Source organism: Oncorhynchus mykiss, chromosome 4, assembly GCF_057628025.1.
Source record: "Oncorhynchus mykiss isolate SJ-2025 chromosome 4, ASM5762802v1, whole genome shotgun sequence".
NCBI classification, from domain to species: domain Eukaryota; kingdom Metazoa; phylum Chordata; class Actinopteri; order Salmoniformes; family Salmonidae; genus Oncorhynchus; species Oncorhynchus mykiss.
In genome coordinates, this window is record NC_143025.1 from 70,493,824 (window position 1) to 70,506,168 (window position 12,345).

At 41.0% G+C, this 12,345-nt stretch overlaps 1 protein-coding gene across 3 annotated transcripts in view; it reads left to right on the forward strand.

The window, feature by feature from the left end:
- LOC110522289 (tumor necrosis factor receptor superfamily member 21) overlaps positions 1-12,345 on the forward strand; it is a 37,822-nt gene that overhangs the window by 3,354 nt on the left and 22,123 nt on the right. Inside the window, exons 1-3 of one of the 3 annotated variants that reach the window (XM_036975869.2) lie at positions 1,865-2,443; positions 7,370-7,589; positions 8,764-9,427. In XM_036975869.2, coding sequence (XP_036831764.2) covers positions 7,563-7,589; positions 8,764-9,427 — 691 coding nt within the window. In that variant the 5' untranslated portion in view covers positions 1,865-2,443; positions 7,370-7,562. Of the gene's footprint in view, positions 1-1,820; positions 2,444-7,369; positions 7,590-8,763; positions 9,428-12,345 lie in introns of those variants that run through there. The other 2 variants (XM_021600557.3, XM_090232907.1) reach the window with 2 other exon arrangements.

A 12,345-nucleotide genomic window follows, 5' to 3' on the forward strand; every position in this document is an offset into this window, starting at 1 on the left:
CTTGGCCCACGCAAGTCTCTTCTTCTTATTGGTGTCCTTTAGTAGTGGTTTCTTTGCAGCAATTCAACCATGAAGGCCTGATTCATGCAGTCTCCACTGAACAGTTGATGTTGAGATGTGTCTGTTACTTGAACTCTGTGAAGCATTTATTTGGGCTGCAATTTGAGGTGCAGTTAACTCTAATGAACTTATCCTCTGCAGCAGAGGTAACTCTTCCTTTCTTGTGGTGGTCTTCATGAGAGCCAGTTTCATTATAGCGCTTGATGATTTTTGCGACTGCACTTGAAGAAACTCTCAAAGTTCTTGAACCTTTTTGGTATTGACGGAACTTCATGTCTTAAAGTAATGATGGACTGTCATTTCTCTTTGCTTACTTGAGCTGTTCTTGCCATAATATGAACTTCGTCTTTTACCAAAGAGGGCTAACTTCTGTATACCACCCCTACCTTGTCAGAACATAACGGATTGGCTCAACCGCATTAAGAAGGAAAGCAATTCCACAAATAAACGTTTAAAAAGGCACACTTGTTAATTGAAATGCATTCTAGGTGACTACCACATGAAGCTAGTTGAGAGAATGCCACAAGTGTGCAAAGCTGTCATCAAGGCAAAGGGTGGCTACTTTGAAGAATATAAAATATATTTTGACTTGTTTAACACTTTTTTTGGTTACTACATGATTCCATATGTGTTGAGCACGGGGCATGGGCTTAGCCATTTATGGTCTAAAATTATAATTTCAACAAATACTGAGCACTTAGTAGTCCCCATAACATTATTTTCTACTTGATTAAAACATTTCATTTGAGCACAGAACTCCTCCCCTTCCAAAATATGGTTTTATTTAAGGCAATCTAGTAACTCTGATCTGAGAGCAACAGAGATTCCCTTAAGGCGAAGGGAATGCTATCCATGTTGAAAGTCACATCTCAGCTTGAGTGCACAGCAATGTTGGCCAGGCAGGCAGGCAAATCACTAGCCAGTATCTGGCTCTATCTTTGCCTTTTCTATCCCTCTGCTGAGTCACTAGCCCACTTAGACTGATCCCCCCCCCCCCCCCCCCCCCCTCCAGCAGAAAACAGAGTGGCACCTCCACATACATGCCAGATGGTGTGTTGTGCTAATCTATCAATTGACTCTATTTGGAGTCACTGTCTGGGCAAAGCTCAATATCCTACATCACTGATGCTGGGCCTGAGCCATTTCTGTCTACTGACACACATGAAGTGAACCATTCCTTCTGTTTTTTTAGTAGAACATTTATATGGCAGTCTCATGGTAATAATGGTGGCCAATGTTGGGGATTAAATAGGGAATTTCCATTCCTAAAATGTGCAGTATCACTGACTGTGCCAATATGAGTCCAACACCACTGTTTGAATGGCATGCAAAAACATGCATTCGATAGTGGATATTTTTGCTTTTTTATTCATGATAAAATAGGGTCATTCACATCTCCTCTCTGTGTTCCACAATGGACTAATTGTCAATGTGACATTATAAGGAGGCAAACATAGGGAAATTGTATTTGCTTTGGCCTAGTTTAAATATGCCTGGGGATGGCACAACTAAAGCACACTGGACATGTTTAATCCCCTCACCTGTGCCCTAAACCGAAACATATAGACTATTCGTCAACATTTCGATATTGAATTATCTATAATATATATATAACTCTATTAACATAAAAATGTAACCTCAGTTTTAACCTGTTAGTTATTTTTTTTTCCTTGTGTATTTTCAATTAAACGTACCGGAGATATAAAGCCTAGCCTACGTACATGTTCACCTGTATAGTGTCTACCACTATAATCCCTTCTATGCCATTTCTTCCGGGAATCCGAGTCAACTGCGTTTGGGTAGAAGAGACGAAGCGAGATGATTTAGTCCTGTTTGTTCACAATATACAGACCGATAAGCAGACCACCTACCTTTCCGCCTTTGGGACAACCACTCCCATCAAAGCGGAGACAATACCATTTAGTCATTTTATACAGTATCTTTGGTTTGGGCGAGTTTCGTTGGTGACGTCTGTCGCCAGTACCCGCCCCGTTCAGTTATCGCCTTGCTTTGCTGCATAGACCGCGCAGGAACCTGGACCAAACGAGGCGGAATTTCAGTTGCTTATCCATCATCGATATGGGAATTATACCATTCTTTCAGAACCAAGCTCTTATCCCATACTATCTGAAGCCAGTCCACTTCGAGACACAGACTATAAAAACTGCCGGTTGAAGGAACACCAGCAGTAGATTGTTATTATTGCCTTAGCCAGTACAGCATTTACATATGTTTCCTGCTGATGCAGGGATGATATACCACCTTTTGCGATGAGAAGTAGCCTAACGTTTTCTCAGAACTGGAGATGGGCATTTTCTAAATTGTCCTAGTTGATTTTGGGAAAATGCTCTGGACAATTTTAGTGCTCTGTATGTCTGTGGCGGTAAGTACCAGACACCTTTGTCTTTGGTATTGTTCTTATTATAGGGGTGCTTCCCGGCAGGTTCTCGATTTAAAGAGACCGTTTTTATTTTTGCGTTTGTTCTGTTCTAAACGTATCTGCAATTAGCCAAGTGAAGATATTGTTAACTTTGACTCTTCTATCTTGTATAATAGGCACAATATCGATTCGTTTTTTGAAATAAAAAAATATCTATTGTCAGAACAGAATGGTAGGATGGATGAACAATAGCACATAGGCCTATATGCTATGACAGTTGCCCCATGAGAATGACACTAGTATTTATCTTATTGCAGGCTACCTGTAAATGTAATTTATTGCTTGTTATTAGCTAACATTATTTAATTGTACACAATTGTATTGTAACATATGTCATCTTAAGTATCCCTATCCCTGTATTCAAACAGCTTGTATGGGACTATCACCTGTGAGGTCCTAAATGTATTACTGGAATCATCCAATACAAAGTCTCATATACTTCAGGCTTTGTTTTTCCAATGCTGGAGAAAAACTTAGGGAAAACAGACGGCATTGAAATGCTGTAGTGGATGTTGACGCACCCTGCCTCAATCCAATTTAACACTAATATTTAAGTAATGTTCTCATTTATACATAGATCCTGGTATTTTTGTCTAATATCGGCACTTCATACAGTGCAGGGCAATATTTATATGAGTGCTCTCAGCCAGAGAGAACATACCATCTAGGAATCTATGCATGTTTTATGACCAATTTATAAAAACATTTTTGATATTATTATTTTTTTAAGTACTATTTGGCAAAATTCTATCTAGCCAACCTTAGAGATACAGTAGTCCATCATTCACTGTAATCAATTATTGACATTTAACCAGTAAAGGAGACATCCTTATCTTCCACTATCACCATGGAACAGATATTATAACAAAATTATATTTTTCCATTCTAAAATGTAATTGTGTGTCAGTCCTTTCTGTGGTTTGGGCCCCTCTGTGTATCTCCACTCAGGCGAGGTCCACTGCTTGTTTGTGCTTGTGTTGTTGGCAGTACATTCTGACATTAGCATGAATATTCTTCACTGGCCCATGAAGGAGGCAGCACCACTGGTGTTTGTCAGTGATAAACGAGGCATGACTGCACCAAACACACTCCCTCTTCCTCGCCGTTTAGTTGCATGATGACATGTTGCAACAGGTGCTGGGTTGGTTGTTATCTGGTACTGTCTTATGGGAAGCTCAGTGTTGTCCAACAAACACACACATAGTTACTTTTGCACATAATTACTTTTGCACAGCCATGCCTTCCATGTAGCCTACAACAGCACAGTTAGGCTCTAAGCTGGATGTTTTTTATTTTTTATTTAACCTTTATTTAGATCTAAGATGGATGTTCTAAACCCGTCAAACTCAACTCTGGACCTCAAAGCTAGTTCCACTGTATTTTTAATTGTTCACCTGATTTAGACTTGGGACACCAGGTGTGTGCAATTAACCATCAGGAAGAACAGAAAACCAGCAGGCTCCAGACCTCGTAGGGTTAGAGTTGAATACCCCTGTTCCAGATCAGGGTTTCCCTGCAGCAGCACTGCAGTGGCACGGCATAGATGGTCTGGCTGTCCTCTCCTCCCTCTGTCCTCCAGCCAGGGAGGGAGCATCCTGATATCACTCACTAACCTCCTGGAGCTAAGCTCTAAACATATGAGTTGTACTAGCACTAGCCTTGCTATGGCTTTAGTATTAATGATGTTCTATCAACAGATATACTCGATATGTATCCTATACACATTCATCATGTATCAAATGTATTAGCTTTAAAGGATACTGCTGTATACAATATCTACATACCAGATTAGACTATAGTATTTCTCTCCTCTTTTTATCCTGCATGGCAGGTATGAAACGCTAAAGAGGGCTGAGGTAGATTCAGAGTAATGGGTAATTATCAGGGATTCATGGCCACTCACAGGCTGCGTGGTGTGATGGTGGGCAGTCCCTCAGACAGCAGCAGTCTCATGACAGGATGCCAGTGGTGTGTTTTTTTCAAACAGGAAATGCAGTGACAGGAGCCTACTCTCTTATCTGAGCTAGAAGGGAGGGACATTCATCCTCTCGCTCGCACGCATGCACACGTTAATTCACACCACAAACCGTCAATATCTGTCAGTTTCAGACCACCACACTAATGTCCCTGCAGTGTATCACATGTTGAAAATAACCAGTTTCACACTTGTTTTTTTATTGGGTAAACGTGATAAGGCTGGAGCTGGAACATTTTGTACCTCATGACATATCATCAAAAGACTGTTGACTGTTGGCTGAAAATAATGTTGTTCGAGTGATGTTGCGCTTAGTTGCACCTTACATATCTTCAAATGTCCATCGTTCGCCAGGGGTCAATTTGCACATGATGACACAAACAGATAGTTGTTACTAGATATGTTTTTTGGAACTCAGTCAGTGTCTCAACTGCGTCTTTCTTTTTCCCAACGCAGTTAAGCCAAAATCACGCTCCCATTGGCTAGCTAGCGTTGTCTCACTCAGTGGCCTTCCATGTAAGGATGGAAAGTGTAATTTAACAATTAGCTGCCTACCGTAATGCAGAGCCTAATATTATCATCGTGTTTGGTAACATTTGCCCATGTATTTATTTTCAGAGTTTCAATGAGTTGTAAAAATGTCTCAGAACTCTGCTGAATTTCCACAATTAAAGGTAAGCTAAGTTTACCTAGGCTACTTAATGTTACTAGCTCCGTATTTGAAGTTATATTATCTTTAGCAGTCTATTATCAGGTAAAAGCATATGCTTATTATTCATAATTTCTCAAATATTTATTAGCTAATCATTCAGTCGAACACGCTATGCTACAGCCATTGAATCTGTCTTTGAGCATTAAGGGAAGGTAATGGCTATCTCTGTCCATGACATTATGTTGTTATATTTTTCGATCTTGAAATACAAGGGCAAATGTTATTGATCAGTGACTGAAATTTCACACTAGGTGATATTCACTTCTGGACTTGGAGACTTGGAGAGCGCTCAAAGTGTTGTAGAACCCCTCTATGAATAACAGGGCGTGGTTTTGGCTTAACTGCGTTAGGAATAAGAAAGATGCCCATCAACCTAATGTTGAGAGTTAGAATAGTAGAATTGCAGGAAATTAGCTATAAAACTGCAACAACAAACAAATCCAACTCATTTGTTTACTTTTTGTTAATAAAATACTTTTGCTGCTAACAGATCCCTCTGTACATATTAAATCATATTTTTTTAATCCCGGTGCTGAGTTAATGTTTGTTAATGTTTTTTTTTTTTTTTTTTCACCTTTATTTAACTTAGGGCTGAAATCCCGTTAACGGGATCGATATGACAATAGCCAGTGAATGTTCAGGGCGCCAAATTCAAAACAACAGAAATCTCATAATTAAAATTCCTCAAACATACAAGTATTTTTATACCATTTTAAATCTTGTTGTTAATCCCACCACAGTGTCCGATTTCAAATAGGCTTTACAGCGAAAGCACTACAAACGATTATGTTAGGTCAGAGCCAAGTCACAGAAAAACACAGCCATTTTTTCCAGCCAAAGAGTGGAGTCACAAAAATCAGAAATAGAGATAGAATTAATCACTAACCTTTGATGATCTTCATCAGATGACGCTCATAGAACTTCATGTTACACAATACATGTATGTTTTGTTCGGTAAAGTTTATATTTATATAAAAAAAAATCTCAGTATACATTGGCGCATTATGTTCAGTAGTTCCAAAAACATCCGATGATTTTGCAGAGAGCTACATCAATTTACAGAAATACTCATTATAAATGTTGATGAAAATACAAGTGTTATACATGGAAATATAGATAAACTTCTCCTTGATGCAACCTATGTTTCATAATTCAAAAAAGCTTTACAGAAAAAGCAAACCATGCAATAATCTGAGTACGGCGCTCAGAGACCCAACAAGCCCAAAAGATATCCGCCATATTGTGCAGTCAACAGAAGTCAGAAATAACATTATAAATATTCACTTACCTTTGATGATCTTCATCAGAATGCACTCCCAGGAATCCCAGTTGCACAATAAATGTTTGATTTGTTCGATAATGTCCATCATTTATGTCCAAATAGCTACTTTTGTTAGCGCGTTTGGTAAACAAATCAAAACTCACAAAGCGCATTCACTAGTTGCAGACGAAATGTCAAAAAGTTCCGTTACAGTCCGTAGAAACATGTCAAACGATGTATAGAATCAATCTTTAGGATGTTTTTAACATAAATCTTCAATAATGTTCCAACCGGAGAATTCCTTTGTCTTCAGAAAAGCGAATGGAACGGGAGCTACCTCTCATGTGAATGCGCGTGACCAGCTCGTGGCTGCTGGCAGACCTCATTCCCCTCTCATTCAGCCCCCCTTCACAGTAGAAGGCTCAAACAAGTTTCTAAAGACGGTTGACATCTAGTGGAAGCCTTAGGAAGTGCAACATGACCAATATCCCACTGTATCTTCAATAGGGGCTGAGTTGAAAATCAACCAACCTCAGATTTCCCACTTCCTGGTCGGATTTTTTCTCAGGTTTTTGCCTGCCATATGAGTTGTGTTATACTCACAGACATCATTCAAACAGTTTTAGAAACTTCAGAGTGTTTTCTATCCAAATACACTAATGATATGCATATATTAGCAACTGGGACTGAGGAGCAGGCAGTTTACTCTGGGCACCTCTGGGCACCTTATTCATCCAAGCTACTCAACAAGCATACAGTCAATGTGTAGCGGCTAATAGTATGGCTAATACACCCCCCTCCCCCCCTCCCCCAACTACAAACTCAGGGATGATGATTCAATTCTCAAGTCTGTTTTGTTGTGGTTCAGTTTAGGACATCAGGCATGTGGGAAAACTGCTAATCTCTATTCATGTTCAGCAGAGTTTGGTCTCACTCCCCCTCCCCTCAAAATTGTGAAAGGGTCCCGCCAGGTCCCCAGCCCTCACATCAGCGAGAACAACATGTGCTTCTGAGCCAAACGGGGAGCAGCAGCGGAGGAGGCTGGTATTTTATTGTCCCGCTCCTGATGAGATTGCTCTGAGAATATTAATACCTCCCACCCCACATCTCTGAGATGAATCAGGGCGCTCCCGTTTCTCTGGTAGGTCTACTGCAGTATGTAAACCATTAAAAACTCTGGATTTGACCACAACTTTTAACAGGGCATGTTCAGAAAGTGATGATGCAGCTCTCCTTTCTTTCCCAGTATATCGGTGGTTATAGCCTCAAACATCATATTTCTGTAGCGAATTGGCACACTGGACAAAAAAGTGAGATCAACAGAGTCACTTCCCATCCAGCCCCACATTTAAGAGAGGAATTAGAACATGTGGTCTGCCATTAGAAGGGATTTTTATGTAGGATCTGCATAGGGCTAGACTGGATGTAAATTCAGTGAAAGAAGTGGAGGGCTGTTGTGGATGCGGATGGGATTTCACTGCCATGGAACACATTCAAGCCATAATCACTTCAGAATGGAAGCGTTTACTAGTGCTGAAAGAATGCCTGTCAGTGAAAGTCAAACAGAAGGACATCACACATCAACAGAACATTGGGTACTGTGTGTTTTCACCAGATGTTATCTTGATGAAATTCCTCAATGTGCTGTTTAGAACATCAGCCAAGTTGTGGTACCAGTTATTTGAATGAATTTTCAAGTGATCGCTACTGAGAATATGCAATATTTTTGTGTTCCTTGGATGGATTGCCTTAACATAAATATTTTACATTTTTGAAAATAACTAAATACAACCATGCCGTGTTAAAACATATACTAATATATATTTAGTTTCTTTATAGAGAACTTGAATAAGTTATTTCAATTAGTTTAGTGGATCTATTAAAGGTTGTAGCAACAACACCAGAAAAAATGAACAATCTTCTAGTACTTATGGAATTATATTTATTGATGACATAATAGACTTCTCCATTCCATGATGATGTCACTGTTAGAGCATGCCCCCTGGCCATGGCCTAGCTTCTGTCATATTACAGTATGTGGGGAAGCCAGTACGGTAGGTGGCTAAGCACTCGGTGTGAGATTGTGTCCTGTAATGTTGACTCAATGCCCTTGTTTGTGACTCACTGTCCTTTAACTATAGCCAGTTTGGGGGTTTCTAGGGGTGACTTTGCCTGAGCTGTGGTTGTTTTCACACATCAATTTATTTGGTAAATCAGCTGAGTCTCTAACAGCGACTCTTATGTGTTTTTGTCTTGTCTGCAGTACATTGTCTAAGCCCAACACTGTCTCTGTTGTCGTTTCTTTCTGTTCTCAGCTACTGTACAGTGTAGTCGGTGAGGCCTCCAGCCAGCCTCTGACACCCAGCCGAGGCACTGAGACAGAGGCCCTGTCTGCCCGCCACTACTACCACACAGACCCCAGCACAGGCATTCAGCTGGTCTGTGACAAGTGCCCCGCGGGCACCTTTGTTTCCAGACACTGTACCCAGACCAGCGTGAGGGATTGCAGCCGCTGTGACGAGGACACATTCACTCACGGAGAGAACGGGATTCAGCATTGCCATCGCTGCAGGAGGACCTGCCACGCCCCCCTCGTTGAAAAGGTCCCCTGCACGGCCACCTCGGACCGGATCTGCACATGCCCTCCGGACACCTTCACCCAGGGGGACAGCTGTACGGCCCACTCCCTGTGCCCTGTGGGCTCAGGGGTTAAGAAGAGGGGCAACGATGTGGAGGATGTGCGCTGTAAGGTGTGCGCACGGGGGAGTTTCTCTGATATGGCCTCCAGTGTGTTGAGGTGCAGGACACACACAGACTGCCTGACCCACGGTCTGCCCCTACTGGCGACGGGCACTAGAGAGACAGACAACATCTGTGGACCTGCTTCTCCCACCTCCCCCACCATCTTGGGACCTGCACAGTCTGCCTTCGTCCAGGAGCCCTCCTCTTCCTCCTCCTCATCTGGCCCAGTACGTAAAGGTAAGGGGCAGTGGACCAGACTTCCTCAACTACTTTACATCTGTTGCTCCCCCACCAAGGTTATTTGGTTTTTCATTTCAGTATCACCCTAGATATGCCCTCAGGGGATTGTAATTCTCATGTAGAAACTCTAGAGGTAACCCAAACTGTAGAACAGACTTGTGTTCCTAAAATACCTGTCCCCAGATGGCTATTATTCTCCCCTATTTGGTGTGACATGTCAAACATTGGTCCGGCTATCAGGTACTGTACTGTAGTGATAAGGTGACATGTTTGGTCTTGTCACAGACAACACTGCTTTGGTGGAAAACATGTTGTTGTTTCCATACCTTTCCCAGACTACTTACTTCCTTGTTCTCACTCTGGTCCGTAAAAGGTCATGTCTGTAAATTTTTTTTGTAATTGCTTGTAGAGGGGAAAGGGGAGTAACCTGGGTAAACGGTTGCCCTTTTACTTAAATACATCACGTGTATAGGAAGACAAGGGGAAGCCATTGGGGCTCAAGAGAGAGAAAGATTCCTTTGTAGGGGCTGTTGTTATTTCTTCCCAATTTGTCTCCCTGCCAAGTGTTATGTAACAGGTCATATTGACAACGATCACAAAGGATGCTCATCTGAAACAGATAAAAGCATTCAAGTCAAAGGTTCCTATTTTTTTTTATACTAACCAAATATTAGGCTGTCTATATGCAGGGAAGGGAATTCTCAGAAAATGTGAAATACTTTTGTCTCCTATAAATTATATTTACAAAAAAAATGATGGTCAGAGAAGATACTACACATTCCGGAAACGCTACAAGTAGTCACTCGCTGATAATGTTACCATGGCAACACAGTTCTCAGAGACTGATTAACTATTTAGTTGGTGACAGTATTACCTCCACACCGGACTCATTCATGACCGCAGTAAAATACTATATGACAGTTGCGCAGTGGTGATCCCCCCTATGCACTCTGGACATGCATTAGTAGTACCCAGCTCTCTGTGGCGGCAGGTAGCCTAGTGGTTAGCGCGTTGGACTAATAACCGAAAGGTTTCAAAATCGATTCCCCCAAAAGAATATAAAGAATATGTCGTTCTGAACAAGTTAACCCACTGTTCTTAGGCCGTCATTGAAAATAAGAATTTGTTATTCTTTGTTATTCAATCATTAGGTCGCTCTATTGTCTCTCGAACCACTGTGACATCAATTAAAGCACAGAATGTGATTTTAAAACTCACCACTGTAATTGATCAATTTGAAGAAAGAAGTTCAACAAGTTGAAACTCAGTGGAAAACATGGTTGTTGTGGATGTTGTTTCAAAGCCTAACAGAACCAAATGGACAGCGCTTTCTAAGGTGATGATTCATTAAAAACACGCATATGCATATTAGAGTTTATGCGTAGTCCAAGCCCGACCCCAAATGATTAAATAATGAGTGTGCCAGTATACAATACATAACCTACCGCATAAAACACATGCCAGAAAAACATTTAAAAATATATATATACAGATTTAAGATGTATTTGGTACATAATTGGTCTAGCCTAAATAAAACAAATGCAGATTTTAGTGAATTTGTATTTGATTTTGAATAGCATAGTAACAGGTCGTTTTTTATATTTTCATAATTAATAGGCGGACACATTACCTTTAGCTACAGAATATCTCACCACCGTAAATTTCCATCTCTTCCCCTCTCTCCTTCATTATTTTCACCAGCGCGCAGAGAGAAAGGCTGTCAACAGTTTAATGAAATATGTTTCGTTGTGAAAACATGTTACTATCGATGTTCCCGAACAGATTTCACTTGGTTTTCCAAATTAAGCACTGGTTAGCTGCAGGAACTGGGTTGGAGAGCCCATGGCATACAGAGTTTGGGTGGAATATCCCCTGTCGCGCAGCGAAATGACCGGAGTAGCCTACTGATGAGTGAAAAACAACAGCGTGTGCAGCCTGAGGCAAGAAACAGAGCGCAAGCTTTTTCCTCTAAAGTAATCAATAGACTATAGTCTCTTCATGCAGCCCATATATTTATTGATTTATAAGGCATTCAACGGGTTGTATCATTCACAACTGACGTTGCCAAATAACTGTAAATCTATCATATAGGACGTTTCAAATGATCACTTTAACTAGGCAAATTGTTAATTTCAATGACGGTTTAGGAACAGTGGGTTAACTGCCTTGTTCAGGGGCAGAACGACACATGTTTACCTTGTCAGCTCGGGGATTCGTTCTTGCAACCTTAGGTTACTAGTCCAACACTCTAACCACTATGGTACCTGCCGCAACCTCCTACTCAACATCGCTCCGGAATGGCAAAAACATCCTTTCTATTTTATTCAGCTGAGTTCAATTATATTCGTCTTACTATAAAATCATAACATACAGTCGGCCAACTCATATTCTGTTCTTCTGAAATACAAATGCATGCCTAAAATAAGTAATGGACTTATTGTGATGGTGTATATTCAATTGATTTATTATACTTGTTTAAATGCATATGTTCCAAAGGCGCTCATCAGCGGCTTGTATGGGTGGAGGCCTGGAGATGCTAAACGTGTTTATGTTAATTAACAATCAGTTACTGTGAGACCAGCAGGCTTTTGCATGACAATAACCGGAAAAACCAAATTTCATGAATGCCACAACCCCTCGCAGGACTTTACAAGTTTTTTTTTTTTATCGGCTACTGCTTTTGTCCACAGTTTCATCCCAGTTTCGTCTGCAGTATTTCACGATGTCAACCACCCATAGAGGAGCATCAATTCCACTGCTATTTGTCTTGTGTGTAGATTCATAGCCTTTCACTTGGTTAACTTCCCCCCTCATTCAGTGAGAATGGCTGAGGGGTGTTCCAGTCCCACGTGTACTACAGAGATTCCCATGCCTCAGTCTCAATGGGATGGGATGGGGAAGAGGCTTTTGCACAA